Source organism: Oncorhynchus tshawytscha, linkage group LG21 (assembly GCF_018296145.1).
Source record: "Oncorhynchus tshawytscha isolate Ot180627B linkage group LG21, Otsh_v2.0, whole genome shotgun sequence".
In the NCBI taxonomy this organism is placed as follows: domain Eukaryota; kingdom Metazoa; phylum Chordata; class Actinopteri; order Salmoniformes; family Salmonidae; genus Oncorhynchus; species Oncorhynchus tshawytscha.
In genome coordinates this window covers 18,142,754-18,159,944 of record NC_056449.1, presented here as the reverse complement: position 1 = coordinate 18,159,944, position 17,191 = coordinate 18,142,754, and the positions used below count along the sequence as shown (strand labels likewise).

The window sequence follows — 17,191 nt, the reverse complement described above, 5'->3', positions numbered from 1 at the left end:
CAAGTACATTAGTGTGTCTAGTTTAAGAAACAGATGCTTCACAAGTCCTCAACTGGCAGCTTCATTAAAGTACCCGCAAAACACCAGTCTCAACGTCAACAGTGAAGAGGCGACTCAGGGATACTCGCTTTCTAGTCAGAGTTGCAAAGAAAAATCCATATCTCAGACTGGCCAATGAAAAGATTAAGATGGGCAAAAGAACACAGACACTGGACAGAGGAAGATTAGAAAAAAGTGTTATGGACAGACTAATCTAAGTTTGAGGTGTTCAGATCACAAAGAAGAACATTTGTGAGGCGCAGAAAAAAAATGAAAAGATGGTGAAGAAGTGCTTGACGCCATCTGTCAAGTATGGTGGAGGCAATGTGATGGTTTGGGGGTGATTTGGTGGTGGTAAAGGGGGAGATTTGAATAGGGTAAAAGGGTTCTTGAAGAAGGAAGGCTATCACTCCATTTTGCAACACCATGTCATACCCTGTGCTTATTTGGAGCCAATTTCCTCCTAAGACAGGACAATGACCCAAAGCACAGCTCCAAACTATACAATAACTATTTAGGGAAGAAGCAGTCAGCTGGCATTCTGTCCATAATGGAGTGGCCAGCACAGTCACCGGAACTCAACGCTGTTGAGCTGTTGTGGGAGCAGTTTGACCGTAAGAAGTGCCCATCAAGCCAATCCAACTTTTGGGAGGTGCTTCAGGAAGCATGGGGTGAAATCTCTTCAGATTAGCTCAACAAATTGACAACTAGAATGCCAATTGTCTACAAGGCTGTAATTGCTGCAAAACAAAGGATTCTTTGACGAAAGCAAAGTTTGAAGGACACAATTATTATTTCAATTAAATAATTATTTATAACCTTGTCAACGTCTTGACTATATTTACTAATTTCATGTATGTTTTCATGGAAAACAAGGACATTTCTAAGTGACCCCAAACTTTTGAACGATTGTGTGTTTTTGTATAATGAATAAACAGTAAAAATAAGAGTTCCCAGTTGTCTTGAAAGCATGGTGACAACTATGTGTCGCATTGCAACAGCCCACTGACCTCATCACCAGCGCACACTGGGCTCACATATCGACCGCGAGCGTCCTGCGGTAACTGTGTATTTGGCTGCTAATAGACTATCTAGTATGAAATGAAAAGTTCCAATGGAGATAAGCACAATGGTACAAGGAAGGCCCCCAAAAAGCCTTCTAATTCTGGTTTATACCGGTATGTGTCATGTAATTCTTGGGTTTATTGTACAATTTTGTATAAGTAGGTTACAACAATCACTTCTTATTAGCTACGTAGGCTATGGTGTGTAACCTACAGTATGTTCCATTTTATTCATGGTGCAATTATAATTAGGCTTATTTTTAAATTATACATTGAGGATGTTTCATGATATGCTTATTGGTATTTTGTGATTTCAATGACATGTAGATGGGTCAGGACAAGGAACTGTGGGGGTGAGTGGATAACAGATACTTGACACAACCCTTTCATTGTGTCACGTTCTGACCTTTATTTCCTTTGTTTTGTATTTATTTAGTATGGTCAGGGCGTGAGTTGGGTGGGCAGTCTATGTTTGTTTTTCTAGGTTTTGGGTATTTCTATGTTTCGGCCTAGTATGGTTCTCAATCAGAGGCAGGTGTCATTAGTTGTCTCTGATTGAGAGTCATACTTAGGTAGCCTGGGTTTCACTGTGTGTTTGTGGGTGATTGTTCCTGTCTCTGTGTTTGCACCAGATAGGACTGTTTAGGTTTTCACACTTTTATTGCTTTGTTAGTTATTTCATGTCTAGTTCCTTTATTAAAGAACATGAATAACCACCACGTTGCATTTTGGTCCGCTTCTCCTTCACCACAGGAAAACCCTTACAGAATCACCCACCACAACAGGACCAAGCGGCGTGGTAACGGGCAACAGCAGCGAAAAGAGGAATGGACATGGGAGGACGGTTTGGACGGCAAGAATATGGACTATACTACTTGGGAGGAAATAGACAGGTGGGCGGTCGACCCAGGGAGAGTGCCGGAGCCCGCCTGGGATTCGATGGAGCAGTGCGCGGAAGGTTACAGGAGAATGAGATTGGCGAAGCAAGCACGGCGGTGTGGACGGAAGCCCGAGAGTCAGCCCCAAAAATTTCTTGGGGGGGCACAGGGGGAGTGTGGCAGAGTCAGGAGTCAGACCTGAGCCAACTCCCCCCGTTTATCGTGAGGAGCCAAGGAGGAGCTCAGAACCTGAGCTGGTGTTGGGGGTGAGCGAAGCAGAGACTGTGAAGGAGTTAATGGGGAAATTGGAGGAGAGAGATATGAGGGAGTTGCTGGTTTGGTGCATGAGGCACGACATTCGCCCGATGGAGCGTGTCAGGGATTTAATGGCACCTGGGTCAGCTCTCCATACTCATCCTGAGGTGCGTGCTAGGGGTCTGGTGAAGACTGTGTCAGCCTCACGCACCAGGCCTCCTGTGCATCTCCCTAGCCTTGCACGTCCTGTGCCATCTCAGCACTACAGTGCTCCTAGCAGTGCTAACCATGGCGGGCGTGGTGCTGGTCAGGCACTGTGTTATGCGGTGGTCCGCACGGTGTCCCCAGTACGCATGCTTAGCCCGGTGCGCTACATCCCAGCTTCCCACATCTGCCGGGCTAGGGTGAAGATCCAGCCATGGCGGTTGGTGCCAGCCCTGCTCTCAAGATCTCCAGTACGCCTACACGGTCCGGTCCATCCAGTGCCACTTCCACACACCAGCCCTCCGGTGGCAGCTCCCCGCACCAGGCTTCCTGTGCGTGTCCTCGGCCCAGTACCACCAGTGCCAGCACCACGCATCAGGCCTACAGTGCGTCCCGCCTGTCCAGCGCTGCCGGGGCCTTCCTCCTCTCCAGCGCTGCCGGAGTCTCCCGCCTCTCCGGCGCTGCTAGAGCCTTCCTCTCCAGCGCAGCTGGAGTCTCCCGCCTGTTCGGCGCTACCAGAGCTCCCGCCCCTCAGCCCAGAGGCGCCAGAGCCCCTCAGCCCAGAGGCGCCAGTGATTGTTCCTGTCTCTGTGTTTGCACCAGATAGGACTGTTTAGGTTTTCGCACATTTATTGTTTTGTTAGTTATTTCATGTCTAGTTCCTTTATTAAAGAACATGAATAACCACCACGCTGCATTTTGGTCCGCTTCTCCTTCACCACAGGAAAACCCTTACACATTGGCAAATGCCCTCTAAAGGGTACTACTTTAGATTAGGGCTCTGTGTTGTTCACTATGTATGAATGGTTTTCACATTTCACTATGTTGATTCTAACAAGGTCCAGATGGAATTGGAGACTACAGTGCAAGATTCATCGACTTTCCCCGCTAGATTGGGGTTGGCCCTTTGTCACCTATGGGTACAAGCGATTTGAATGACCTGTGCCGGCCTACTCCCTGCACCCTACCCCCCCAAACATTGCTACATTGGAGAGGTGGGATGGGGCATGCAATATCACCAGCAGTTGAACAGAAGGACTCCGCTCAGCAATATGCAAATTAAGGTGGAGCCCAAATGAAGCCTGTGAGCTGGATGTTAATTAGATTATTAATAAAGGAGGGAGTTAGACGACCTTGATGAACATTTAGTAGATTAGCCGCATCATATATTTTATTGTGGTATGACATAAAGCGAATGCAACATATGCTAATGTAAGCTTGTCTTATCTAGACTGATATCAGTATTATATGAAAAGTCATTCAGCATGTCTAAATGGTTCATGGTAACATTATTGATTTGACCTGCCACAATGGTAAGAATGTTTGTCATGTTCTGACCTTAGTTCTTTTATGTCTGTTTTAGTATGGTCAGGGCGTGAGTTGGGTGGGTTGTCTATGTTCCTTTTTCTATGTTTTGGGTTTTCTGTGTTTTGCCTGGTATGGGTCTCAATCAGAGGCAGCTGTTTATCGTTGCCCTTGATTGAGAACCATATTTAGGTAGCCTGGTTTCACTTTTGAGTTGTGGGTTAATGTTTCCTGTGTCTGTGTTTGTACCACACGGGACTGTTTCGATTTTTGTTTGTTCATTTCACGTTTTGTATTTTTGTAGTGTTCAGTATTATTATTAAAATGGACATTTACCACGCTGCATATTGGTCTGATCTCTCATACTTCTCGTCAGAGGAGGACGAATCCCGTTACAATGTCATAAAACAATACTATAATGTCATAATGCTCACCTGTCACAATGGTCATTATGTTGTCATAAAAGAATAATATAGTCATGATGTCAAAATGCTCACCTGTCACAATAGTCAAAATGTTGTCATAAGGCAAAACTGCAATCATATGATTCTCAACAAATGATGTCACAATTGTCCCATGTCACGATGCACAGAGTGTTGTAAGAAGACAATACTCTAGTCACAATTCCCAAAGTTGTCACAGCTCATGACCCTATTCTTACACATACATACACTCATTCTGATGACAGCATTACATGGGTATTAAGACAAAGCCACTTCAATTGTGACATTTTTATTCAGCCATCCATTTAACTGTTATAACATAGAAGTTTTGAAGTGACTCAGACCATGTTGTTCCTGTAGAGAGCTGAATTCCACTCCGGCCTTGAGGACAGAGTCACCAACAGATATCAAAACCCATGGTAGGCCCCACATGTGGTAACCCATACTTTATTGAATGTATTTTATTTTCAGTCAGTCAGAATCATTTTACCTGCGCTCTGTGCACATTTCCAATGGGAAAGTGATAGCACCAAAGCAGGCATGTTGAGTGAATGTATGTGCTTTGTTCTCCAACCATTATTCACCACTTCCACTTTTGCAGGCATTCACCACCCCACTTTCTAGATAAGCAATCTGTCGAGGCCCGCAGCAAAATCGTTTGGGCGCACAACAAGTATGAAAATTACAGCCAAGACAATAACAAATATGTTCTTCTCAACAGTAAGTCATTAACTCTAGGAATGTGACATTTCCTCCCTTACCAAAGAATGTAGGACACATTTCATAGCTGGATATACGCTATACAGACCCCTTGACTTCTTCCACATTTTGTTACTTATTCTAAAATGTATTAAATAGTTTTTCCCCCTTATCAATCTTAACACAATACTCAATAATGACAAAGCAAAAACAGTTTTAAAAAAACATTTTTGCAAATGTATATATATATAAAAATATATATATACATCACATTTACATAAGTATTCAGACCCTTTACTCAGTACTTTGTTGAAGCACCTTTGGTAGCGATTACAGCCTTGAGTCTTCTTGGGTATCAAATCAAATCAAATTTAATTTGTCACACCGAATACAACAGGTTGCAGTGAAATACTTACTTACAAGCCCTTAAGCAACAATGCAGTTAAGAAAAATACCCCCCCCCCCCAAAAAAAAATAAAAGTAACAAATAATTAAAGAGTACTGGTACAGAGTCAATGTGTGGGGGCACCGGTTAGCCGAGGTAATTGAGGTAATACGTACATGTAGGTATAGTCATTAAAGTTACTGCATAGATAATAACAGAGAGTAGCAGCAGCGTAAAAGAGGGGGGAGGGGGGGGGGCAATGCAAATAGTCTGGGAAGCCATTTGATTAGATGTTCAGGAGTCTTATGGCTTGGGGGTAGAAGCTGTTTAGAAGCCTCTTGGACCTAGACTTGGCACTCCGGTACCGCTTGCCGTGCGGTAGCAGGGAGAACAGTCTATGACTAGGGTAAATGGAGTCTTTGACAATTTTAAGGCCTTCCTCTGACACCACCTGGTACAGAGGTCCTGGATTACAGGAAGCTTGGCCCCAGTGATGTACTGGGCCGTACGCACTACCATCTGTAGTGCCTTGTAGTCAGAGGCCGAGCAGTTGCCATACCAGGCAGTGATGAAACCAGTCAGGATGCTCTTGATGGTGCAGCTGTAGAACCTTTTTTGAGGATGTGGCGGATGTGTTGTTACCTACCCCTACCATCTGGGGGTCGGCCCTTCAGGAAGTCCAGGATCCAGTTGCAGAGGGAGGTGTTTAGTCCCAGTGTGTGGAGTAAAGGTGGTCTAGAGTTTTTTCCCTCTGGTTGCACATTTAACATGCTGGTAGAAATAAAGTAAAAAAGATTTAAGATTCCCTGCATTAAAGTCCCTGGCCACTAGGAGCGCCGCTTCTGGATGAACGTTTTCCTGTTTATGGCCGTATACAGTTCATTGAGTGCGGTCTTAGTGCATCGGTTTGTGGTGGTAAATAGACAGCTACGAAGAATATAGATGAAAACTCTCTTGGTAGATAGTGTGGTCTACAGTTTATCATGAGATTCTCTACCTCAAGTGAACAAAACCTCTAGAATTCCTTAGACATTGTGCACCAGCTGTTGTTTACAAATATACATAGACCGCTACCCTTTGTCTTACCAGGCTGCTGTTCTATCCTGTCGATACAGTGTGTTACCTGCCAGCTCTATGTTATTCATGTCGTCGTTCAGCCACACCTTGGTAAAACTTAAGATATCACAGTTTGATTGTCCTGTTGGTAGGATATACGTGCTTTTAGTTCATCCACTTTATTATCCAGCGATTGTACTTTGGCCAATAGTACCAGTGGAAAAGGCAGATTAGCCACTCGTCGCTGGAACCTCACAAGGCACCCTGATCTCCTTCCGCAAAATCTCCATCTCTTTCTCCTGCGAATGACGGGGATGAGGGCCCGTTCGGGTGTCTGGAGTAAATCCCTCTCGTCCGACTCATTAAAGACACTACAGGCTTGGCACAGCTGTATTTGGGGAGTTTCTCCCATTCTTCTCTGCAGATCCTCTCAAGCTCTGTCATTTTGGATGTGGAGCATCGCTGCTCAGCTATTTTCAAGTCTTTCCAGAGATGTTCGATTGGGTCCGAGTCCAGGCTATACTGGGCCACACAAGGACATTCAGAGAATTGTCCCGAGGCCACTCCTGCGTTGTCTTGGCTGTGTACTTAGGGTTGTTGCCCTGTTGGAAGGTGATGATGCCACCACCAAGCTTCACTGTAAGAATGGAGACAGGTTTCCTCCAGACGTAATGCTTGGCATCCAGGCCAAAAAGTTCAATCTGTGTTTCATCAGACCAGAGAATCTTGTTTCTCTTGGTCTGAGAGTCCTTTAGGTGCCTTTTGGAAAACTCCAAGTGGGTGGTCAAGTGCCTTTTACTGAGGAGTGACTTCTGTTTGGCCACTCTACCATAAAGTGCCTGATTGGTGGAGTGCTGCAGAGATGGTTATACTTCTGGAAGGTTATCCCATCTCCACAGAGGATCTCTGGAGATCTGTCAAAATGACCCTTGGGTTCTTGGTGACCACCCTAACCAAGGCACTTCTCCCCCGATTGCTTAGTTTGGCCGGGCGGACAGCTCTAGGAAGAGTCTTGGTGGTTCCAAGCTTCTTCCATTTCAGAATGATGGAGGCGACTCTGTTCTTGGGGACCTTCAATGTTACAGACATTTTTTGGTACCCTTCCCCAAATCTGTGCCTCTTCCCAATGCTGTCTCGGAGCTCTATGGACAATTGCTTTAACCTCATGGCTTGGTTTTTGCTCTGACATGCACTGTCAACTGTTGGACCTTATATAGACAGATGTGTGACTTTCCAAATCCTGTCAAATCAATTGAATTTACCCTAAGTGGACTCCAATGAAGTTGTAGAAACATCTCAAAGATGATCAATGGAAACAGTATGCACCTGAGCTCAATTTCCGGGCGGACAGCTCTAGGAAGAGTCTTGGTGGTTCCAAGCTTCTTCCATTTCAGAATGATGGAGGCGACTCTGTTCTTGGGGACCTTCAATGTTACAGACATTTTTGGTACCCTTCCCCAAATCTGTGCCTCTTCCCAATGCTGTCCCGGAGCTCTATGGACAATTCCTTTAACCTCATGGCTTGGTTTTTGCTCTGACATGCACTGTCAACTGTTGGACCTTATATAGACAGGTGTGTGACTTTTCAAATCATGTCAAATCAATTGAATTTACCCTAAGTGGACTCCAATAAAGTTGTAGAAACATCTCAAAGATGATCAATGGAAACAGTATGCACCTGAGCTCAATTTCAAGTCTCATAGCAAAATGGTCTGAATATGTATTTAAATAACGTATTTGTTTAAAAATATATATTTTAATACATTTGCAAAAATGTCCAAAATCCTGTTTTCACTTTGTCAGTATGGGGTATTGTGTGTAGAAATTTTAAATCCATTTTAGAATAAGGCATGTTGTAGAAATGATTTTACATGGGACACTCAAAGTTAATCTTAAATGAATTAACAGTTAACTGGAGAGGTTACAACAAACTTGATGCACCGTAGTGAACGTCTGTCAGGAGCTCTAACGGGGCAGTCCGGTTAGTTCCCTCCCTTATACAAGTTAAATTTGTATGATTTAGTTTATTCATCATTCATAATTAAGGTTTGCTTCATTCATGTGACGACCAATACTGGGTCATGCATGTGACAGACCAATACCACACAACGATTCTTCTCTTTAAGCTGAGACCTTGAAACTGAGATATCCCTTTCTCTAAACAAGGTTATGGGCGTACTGCAAAATTGCAGATACTAATAGTAAGGATTTGTTCAATCAGTCACTTGCATTAACACAGAAATGGGTTATTTTATGAAGCACATGAATAGAACAGAAATTGGTTATTAGAAAATCACAAACTTAAAAATGTCCATCACAGGCTGTAAAGTATCAAAATGTGGAAAAAGTCAAGGGGTCTGAATACTTTCCCAAATGCACTGTATATAAATGAGTATGTGGACATCCCTTCAAACTAGTGGATTGGGGTATTTCAGCCACACCCATTGCTGACAGGTGTATAAAATTGAGCATACAGCCATGCAATCTCTATAGACAAACATTTGCAGTAGAATGGCCATAATCAAGAGCTCAGTGACTTTCAACATGGCACATTTATAGGATGTCACCTTTAAACAAGTCAGTTTGTCAAATTTCTGCCCCGCTAGAGCTTCCGCAGTCAACTGTAAGGGCTTTTATTGTGAAGTGGAAACATCTAGGAGCAACAACGACTGTACCGTTTTGTGCTGTTACCATGTTGTGCTGCTGCCATGTTGTGTTGCTACCATGTTGTTGTCATATTGTGTTGCTACCATACTGTGTTGTCATGTGTTGCTGCCATGCTATGTTGTCGTCTTAGGTCCAGTGTTGCCAACTCCTCAGTAAGGAAAGTAACCATTGGCTGTCCTAAAACTCGCTAAATGACGTCATCACCTAATTTGCATAATTTGTCATGTGCATTTAATTGTGATGGACGCTATAGGAGAGAGGAATAACGTCGTGGGAGAGACCAAAAGTGAGTAAAAAACAAAAAAGTGAGTAAACTACAAATGAACTTTCTTCTGTCGATTCTTGTTTTGTTTAATGTCACAATTCCAACCCTCCTCCTTTATCCGGGCTTGGGGCTGGCAAAAGTGACCCAAAAGAGACACTCTGATGGAGTTACTTAGTTTTTTATTTTATATTTCTTAATTTGGTTTGGGTTTTAACGTTATTGTCCACTTAGGAGCCTACAACAAGTCACAGTAAAACATGAACATTTTTAACCATAACATAAAAAAATAAAAAAAATGTATACAATCTACATTAACAATCTAAATGGACCAAAAAGAGACACTAGAAAAAACTGTCAATGGCAATTTGAGAAATTTATGGTAACTAGTCTGGCCTTAATTCAGGTTAAAAAAAATGTTTTAATGTAAATCAGGGTGGGATCAGCCAGCGGTGGCTTCCTGCATGAGCGAATCAGTTGCATTCTGGACGCGGAGGGGTGAACATCTCCTGCTCTGACTGCAGCTGGGAGGGACTGCTGAGCAAGGACTGGGCCGCCTGTGAGTGCTTTGGGACAGGAGATGGCCCCCGGCAGCACCCGCTGCTCGTTGAGAAGAGTAATAACGATACGTGCTTTCACATCAGAGTCTCCCAAAGTCTCCAATAACACCAGAAAAAGTCCACTGATGGATGGGTGCCCAAACTTGACAGGAAAAAACGTTGGCCTTTTAAAAAGGATATAAGATCCAAGGAGCTGAGCTGAACCCAGATCAGAAAATGATTTTCCTGCGTTGCATAATTCATCAGGATGTGTGCTCTGTAAATGTGTTCTGAAAATGAGCAATGCTGTAGATACAGTCACTAAAGTGGTAAACTTCATAAGAACAAAATCTTTAAACCACAGGCAGTTTGTCTCACTGTTGGAAGAGACAGAGTCGAGTCATGCAGATCTCCCCTACCACACAAATGTGAGATGGCTGAGTTTAGGGAATGTGCTTAAAAGGGTGTGGGACCTGAAGTCAGAGATTGCTGAGTTTTTGCAAATGAAAGGAAAATATATGGGATTTCACTCAACTGCAAGATAATGTATAGTTGGCTGATTTTGCTTTCCCAGTGGACATCATGGCCCTCATGAATGAACTGAATTCCAAACTACAAGGAAAGTGCCTTTTTGCACATCAGATGTACAGCCTTGTCAAAGGCCGACTTCAAGGGAAAATTACTCCTCCTGACCTGCCAAGTAGAAGCCAACAATCTCACCCACCTTGCGACACTACTAGTCTGTTCCCTCTCAGATGACCAGCGGGAGTATACATCGCTGCTGCGTGCTTTGAACGGTGAGTTTTCTTGTCGTTTTGAGGATTTCAAAGTGTTGGAAAATGACATGTTGTTGGTTTCTACTACTTTCACCTTCAATGTGGATAACGCTTCCACTGACCTGCAACTTGAGCTCACCGATCTTCAGTCTGATGCAGTGATTGGAGAACTATTCAAAACAATGTCACTGACGAGGTTCTATGCATCTCTCCATGGTCAAAACTTTCCAAAGATAACTAGTCATGCTCAGAATATGTTTGTCCTGTTTGGGTCAACCTATGTATGTGAACAGACATTTTCAGTGATGAAATATAACAAGTCAAGGCAGAGATCATATCTTACTGACTCTCACCTCTCAGCAATCCTGCGCATAGTGACGTCAGACACTATACCTGACTTCACTGCTCTAGTCAATGCCCATCAGAGACTTCACTCCTCACACTGACTGAGTAGTTTAAATGTAATGTTGAGCTCTCTCTATTTCCTGTGTTTTTGTGCATACCCGTTAACAAGAGTTCTGTCCGTGGTGCTGAATGCACAGTGTACTTTTCCCTCTGTGTAGTTCATTGCATGTTTAATAATTGAAATACCTACCAAAAGGAGAACATAGATGTGGTTCATTTTTGTGCATGTTAAAAAAGTAAAATAAGTAGCATATCTGGAGGTGATTTACAGTAGATATATCTGTCAACACAGTCATACACATGATGTATAATCATGTAATATGATTCTGGCCCGCGATGGCAAAAATATATTCTAATGTAGCCCTCCATGGACAATAATTGCCCAGGCCTGTGCTTGCAACTTTGTGGCAACAGTTGGGGAAGGCCCTTCCCTGACACAGAATGGCAATGCCCCCGTGCACAAAGCGAGGTCCATATAGAAATGGTTTGACGAAATCGGTGTGGAAGAACTTGACTGGCCTACACAGAGCCCTGACATCAGCCCCATAGAACGCCTTTAGAATTAATTGGAACGCCGACTGCTAGCCAGGCCTAATCGACCAACATCAGTGCCGACCTCACTAATGCTCTCGTGGCTGAATGGAAGCAAGTCCCTGCAGCAATGTTCCAACATTTAGTGGAAAGCCTTACCATAAAAGTGGAAGCTGTTACAGCAGCAAAGGGGGGACCAACTCCATATTAATGCCCATGATTTTGAAAGGAGATGTTAGATGAGCAGGTGTCCACATACTTTTGGTCATATAGTGTTTATTTGACCAACTAAACTCAATTGTACACACACTCCTATTTCTGCACAGGCCCTGTTCTCAGGTCATAACTGACCTCTCATTTGTTATATCACTTCTTAGAACTATTATGAAACTATATCCACAGCATTTGAGGAATTCGATGCAAATGCATTTAAAGTTCAAATGGGCCATGCATGATATATGAAAGGACATGATCTGGCCTGTGAATGAACCCATTCAAACCACACATGCTAGACCATTTCTGTATGTGGTCTTTGAAGTGAACAGTATTCAATAGAGACAACATTATTTAAGGATTGCTATGATATTTTTGACTGACAAATACCTACAACTCATAAATGCTACTTTGTTTATCCCTTCCGAGGGAGATCTACTCGTTCAGAGAAAAGCTGCAGGTGCCTCACAATTGAGTTTCCTTTAAATCCTTTAAATTCCTTTAAAGTACGGAAGATGATTCAATCGGCTGTGTTGTCCTGAAGACCTGACCAAATATCTGATATACACCACATTGTTATCTACTGTATATAAACGTGAATCAAACTATTTTACTCTCCCGCCAGTACTCAATTACATCCAACAGTCTCATGAATCATTTGCATGTTCTATTTCACTGAAATGGTTTAGGATCACTGCAAGTAAGCTACTCTACCACACCTACACTGGTGTATTTTACATTTAGTTATACAGCAACATTGACAGTAAATGAGCAATCCTTAAAATTCTCAAACAAGGATTTGATTAGAAGGATGAAAACATCCCCAAGTTTTGTCTGAAGAGTTACATTTGACATTTTAGTCATATAGCAGACACTCTTATCCAGGGTGACTTACAATGAAGAGTTAAAGTATAGTTTATGTAAACCCGCTTAAGTAAATCATTCATATTTGGTTAAACCCATTGGCTCCACTATAAAATCTCCAAAGTTTTGACAAACTATTTGGAGATAACTTATCTAAAAGTACTCAAATATTGATAGCTGTACATGGGGAACTAAGAGAATAAAAAAGTTAATTCACCAAGGATGACACAGACACCAGTATTGGATACCACAGGTCTGGGATCCAGGTATTTCCTATCTTATGACATAGATTCAAACTTTTGATAACAAGTGTGAAGAAGATAATCCATCCCCTGAGAAAAAGCCATTACAATCCCCAAAGTCTAGCTCAGATAGCTGTGCTGCTAACTGAAATAGATTGGGAGTGGAGCCTTTATCGCACTAGAGAATTCCAATGTGTTGTTAGCTCAACATCAATTTGGTGGTAATCTTGCCTCCAGTTAATGGCTGACCCTTTCTAATACCTTACGAAAAACATGATTTTATCTATTATAGTATAGTATTTTCAATCAATATAGCCAACATATTCACATGCACACCTCTGGGACATTCAGGTAGGTTATAGCAGTGGTTGAATGGGATTAGGCAAAGGGTTCACTACTTTAGGATTGGGGACAGAACACTGGGAATATAAAATATTTTAGTTAAACATAAACATTTTGGAAAAGCTATAGTTACTTTTTTGGGGTAGTTTCCCGTCTTCAAAATTCACACAGGTTCTTGTAGTTGCACATCCAACTCAGTAGATGGCAGTGGTCCATGTTTTGCAACGTTTGAATCAACGCATCGAATTTAGAGGAAGTAAAATCTCCGAGATTGAAGCTCGCAGTCAACCAGGAGTACTGTGAAAGTAGATAACATTTAGAATTGTGTAATTTTTAGAAATGTCTAACGCAACACCAGTGACCAAGCCTTCAAACAAAGAAAACCCCCGTGTCTTCCTTGATGTAGACATCGGTGGTGAAAGAGGTTAAGATAGTTTCAATAAATGCGTTTAGTCGATAGGCTAATGGCTAGCTAGCAGAACCGGGTGATATTAGTTTCTAGAAAAAGCACATTCATTCAAGCTAGCTAGCTAACGTTATCGTGTTCTTAAATTGTTAATGTTACGCCACAGAAAAACTGCAGCAACCAATGTAGCCATGTTAAATAACAAATCTGCCATGTGCATGCTGTTTTAAACAAATAGATGCTTGTCTTGTTCGCTCATTTTACTATGTGAATGTACGTTAGTTAGCCTAGTAACTTTGTTACCGTTCATTCGCAATTATAACTTACCAGTACATTGCATTTGAAGCACGTGCTGTTATATCTTGCATGAATAGTCAACACACCAGTATCTACCCGAGTATCCATTTCAGGACTAAACGGCTTATTTTGATGAGTTAGTTACAACTACGTAGAAAATTGCATTTATCAAGGCCAGCTATCCACACAGTCGTGACTTATTTTGTTTGTTGTCACCAGTTGGCCGAATCGTGTTCGAACTGTTTGCTGATGTTGTCCCCAAAACTGCTGAAAACTTTCGAGCACTCTGTACTGGTGAGAAGGGAACTGGCAAAACCACAGGGAAACCACTCCATTTCAAAGGATGTCCTTTCCACAGGAGTAAGCAAATATGTCTTTCCACTGTTTGTGTGGAACTCTGCCCCAAACACCCACAGTTTCAAATTCATAAGCGGTTTATAGCTATGTAACTGAGGCTTTATCTGCAGTAGCCATGTAGCTACATTTCCCCTCTCATTTTGTTCTAAATTACTACCTTGAAACCTCTTTTACCGATGCATAGCTATTATAGATCACATCTATAATTCAGTAGTAAATCAATTTTTTAGCAACTTCAGAAAGTTAATGACCTCTTACTTGTATTTTACGCTGTCAATCAATTTTAGTCATCAAGCAATTCATGATCCAGGGAGGTGATTTCTCCAACCAGAATGGCACTGGAGGAGAGAGCATCTATGGGGAGAAGTTTGAAGATGAGAACTTCTATTACAAGGTAAGGATTTTCATAACGGCATAACATATAGCTGGGGCTAGTATAAATACCTGGCCCTAATCATAACATATACTTTTAGTTTTCTTTGTCATCTCTAAATTAACATGTGGGTGTCGGTCTCCTCTCCAGCACGACAAAGGGGGCTTGCTGAGTATGGCCAATTCTGGACCCGCCACCAATGGCTCCCAGTTTTTCATCACCACTGTGCCTACTGCTCATCTAGACGGCAAACATGTGGTCTTTGGACAAGTCTTGAAGGGGATGGGGCTGGTGAAAACACTGGAGGCCATAGAGACCAACGAGGACACGCCTGTCAAGGTAAATCAGTGAAAGCAACTGCCACATTAAGTAGGAGCTTGGTGTAATGTGTGTGATGACATTGTCATCAGAGGTTGTTTTGGGGCATATTAAAACTGTAGCAAGCTGTGTGTTTTGTAGCCAGCAGGTAGATTACCTAGTATTTTTCTGTAAGGTGCGTGACACTTGTGAAATGCTTATCGTGTATTAACAGTTTTGCTCTGATGTTTCTTTCCACGTAGCCATGTGTAATTGCTGAGTGTGGTGAGCATAAAGATGGCGACAACTGGGGAGTAGCACCGAATGACTGCTCAGGGGACACCCATCCAGACTACCCAGAGGACTCCGATGTCGACTTAAAAGATGTTAGTAGGCCTGCCTTTTTTTTCACTGAATGCTTCTCTTAAAATATTCAGAGAATATTAGTAGTTCTTACTACTAAGTATTAATAAGCAAAGAATATTGTCTTAACCCTTATTCACCCTCAATCAGCATATGTGTATTGATTTAGTCTGTCAAATTAAAAAAGTGTATCATGAACTATGAATTGCTGTGATTGTGAAAATGGCATAAGTCTCACACTTGTCTTTTTGGTTAGGTTGACAAAATCCTGTCTGCTGCTGAAGATATTAAGAATATTGGGAACAACTTCTTCAAGAACCAAGACTGGCAGTCTGCAATCAAGAAGTACTCCAAAGCTCTCAGGTGAAACATGGTCCCAGGCCCACTCTTCTCTTGCTGTGATTTGTGTGTGTACTAGGCCTGTCTGCTATTTCATGACATGCTTTTGAATGTGCGATGACCATAGAAGTTGGCCAAATGGCATAAACAGATCTGGGACCAGGCTAGCAAAGTGTGGACTAAATGGTGAAATGTGTCTCTTGCCAGGTATCTGGCACTTGGTGGAGACGAGCAGGAGATTGAGAAGGCCCAAACGAAGCTGGAGCCCACAGTGTTGAGCTGCATTCTCAACACAGCTGCCTGTAAACTGAAGTTGCAGCTCTGGCAGGAAGCCATGGACAGTTGTGACGAGGTAAGTATTTTAGGCCAGCCAAAATCCTAGAAGCAAGCCCTATCACGCTACCATCACTAGGCTACAATACGATCGTTTATTAATGGCAACGATTCAAAGGCCATTCGTGGTCAGTACTGTAAGTCTCTATGGAACTGATTGAGTGCAACTTAGGATATGTATATTTGTAGATAAACATTTAAAAGAAACACTGAAGTGCAGTTACTATTTAGTCTGATTGTGTGTGTTTGTTTTCAGGCACTGGAGTTGAACCAGAAAAACACTAAGGCTCTGTTCAGGAGGGCCCAGGCCTGGCAAGGACTGAAGGAGTACAGTAAAGCCATGGTAAAGAAAAACTTATACCAGACATATTTCTGTCTTCAAAATGTGTAGCCTTGGTGCCAGCCTAACTAAAATGTGCTCTTTCTGGACTGGAACCCATGCCACAGAACTATTTATTTGCACTAAAGGATGCCGTAAAGAGTTGGGCCGACTCGTTTCATAAATCAGTGAAGTTGACTTGTCACGGTGTTTGTTGACTCACTGAAATGTTAACTTGTTCCATTAGAGTGATCTGAAGAAAGCTCAAGAAATTGCACCGGAGGATAAAGGTTTTTACTGCTTTTTTATTGTGACAATCAATCCAGGGGATCATGTCCTCACATGTTCCTTTCCATATCCCAAAGGCTAACTATAGAATACATGGTCAATAGTGAGAGCAGTATGTTTATCAAATTAAACCTGTTTAGAAACCCCCTTTGACAGATGTGCAACATTACATTTTTTGTTTCATCATGATCGGTTGTTTTCCTTGCCTGACCAAGTGAATTTACTTTTTGCATCCTTTAACAGCAATCGGAAACGAGATGAAGAGAGTCCAGATAAAAGTGAAGGAGGAAAAGGAGAAAGAGAAGCAAATCTATTCCAAAATGTTTGCGTGAAGGTATCAGACAATAATTTGATATAGGCCTGTCCACTTGTCAATAGTTATTTCATTTAGGCAGCTAGCTACAATACAGGTGCAAATTGAAAACCAGGACCATGTAATCAGTCTGTTTAATGAGGGTAGATAAAAATGAAGTATAGATATGTAACAATATGGAAGTGTAAACCTGTCAGCATTTTGTCAAGACTATTTCACTATTCATTTCATATTCGTTCATGTTTACTCTGAATAACTACTGTAATATCCCTTTATTTATTTTTCTGAATGTTTAATATAAGCCATAAAGATGAAATGTGGTTGGTTAGTTGACTCT

The 17,191-nt window shown here is 42.2% G+C and overlaps 1 protein-coding gene and 1 pseudogene across 1 annotated transcript; both read left to right on the top strand.

The window, feature by feature from the left end:
* The first annotated feature begins 1,153 nt into the window (after positions 1-1,153).
* Positions 1,154-4,934, top strand: LOC112247603 (annotated as a pseudogene).
* An 8,477-nt stretch (positions 4,935-13,411) lies between these two features.
* Positions 13,412-17,182, top strand: LOC112247602 (peptidyl-prolyl cis-trans isomerase D). Its single transcript, XM_024416410.2, has 10 exons — positions 13,412-13,593; positions 14,092-14,232; positions 14,517-14,623; positions 14,753-14,941; positions 15,163-15,285; positions 15,519-15,625; positions 15,809-15,953; positions 16,191-16,277; positions 16,501-16,543; positions 16,785-17,182. The coding sequence occupies exons 1-10, from the start codon at positions 13,509-13,511 to the stop codon at positions 16,871-16,873; spliced, it is 1,116 nt and encodes a 371-aa protein (XP_024272178.1). The 5' UTR covers positions 13,412-13,508; the 3' UTR covers positions 16,874-17,182.
* The last annotated feature ends 9 nt before the right edge of the window (positions 17,183-17,191 follow it).

Excerpts from the sequence above, each read along its gene's own strand:
- LOC112247602 (XM_024416410.2), top strand. The coding sequence starts at position 13,509 with ATGTCTAACGCAACACCAGTGACCAAGCCTTCAAACAAAGAAAACCCC. Across the intron at positions 15,954-16,190 it reads CCATGGACAGTTGTGACGAG|GCACTGGAGTTGAACCAGAA; the intron begins GTAAGTATTTTA and ends GTTTGTTTTCAG. Across the intron at positions 16,544-16,784 it reads AATTGCACCGGAGGATAAAG|CAATCGGAAACGAGATGAAG; the intron begins GTTTTTACTGCT and ends ATCCTTTAACAG.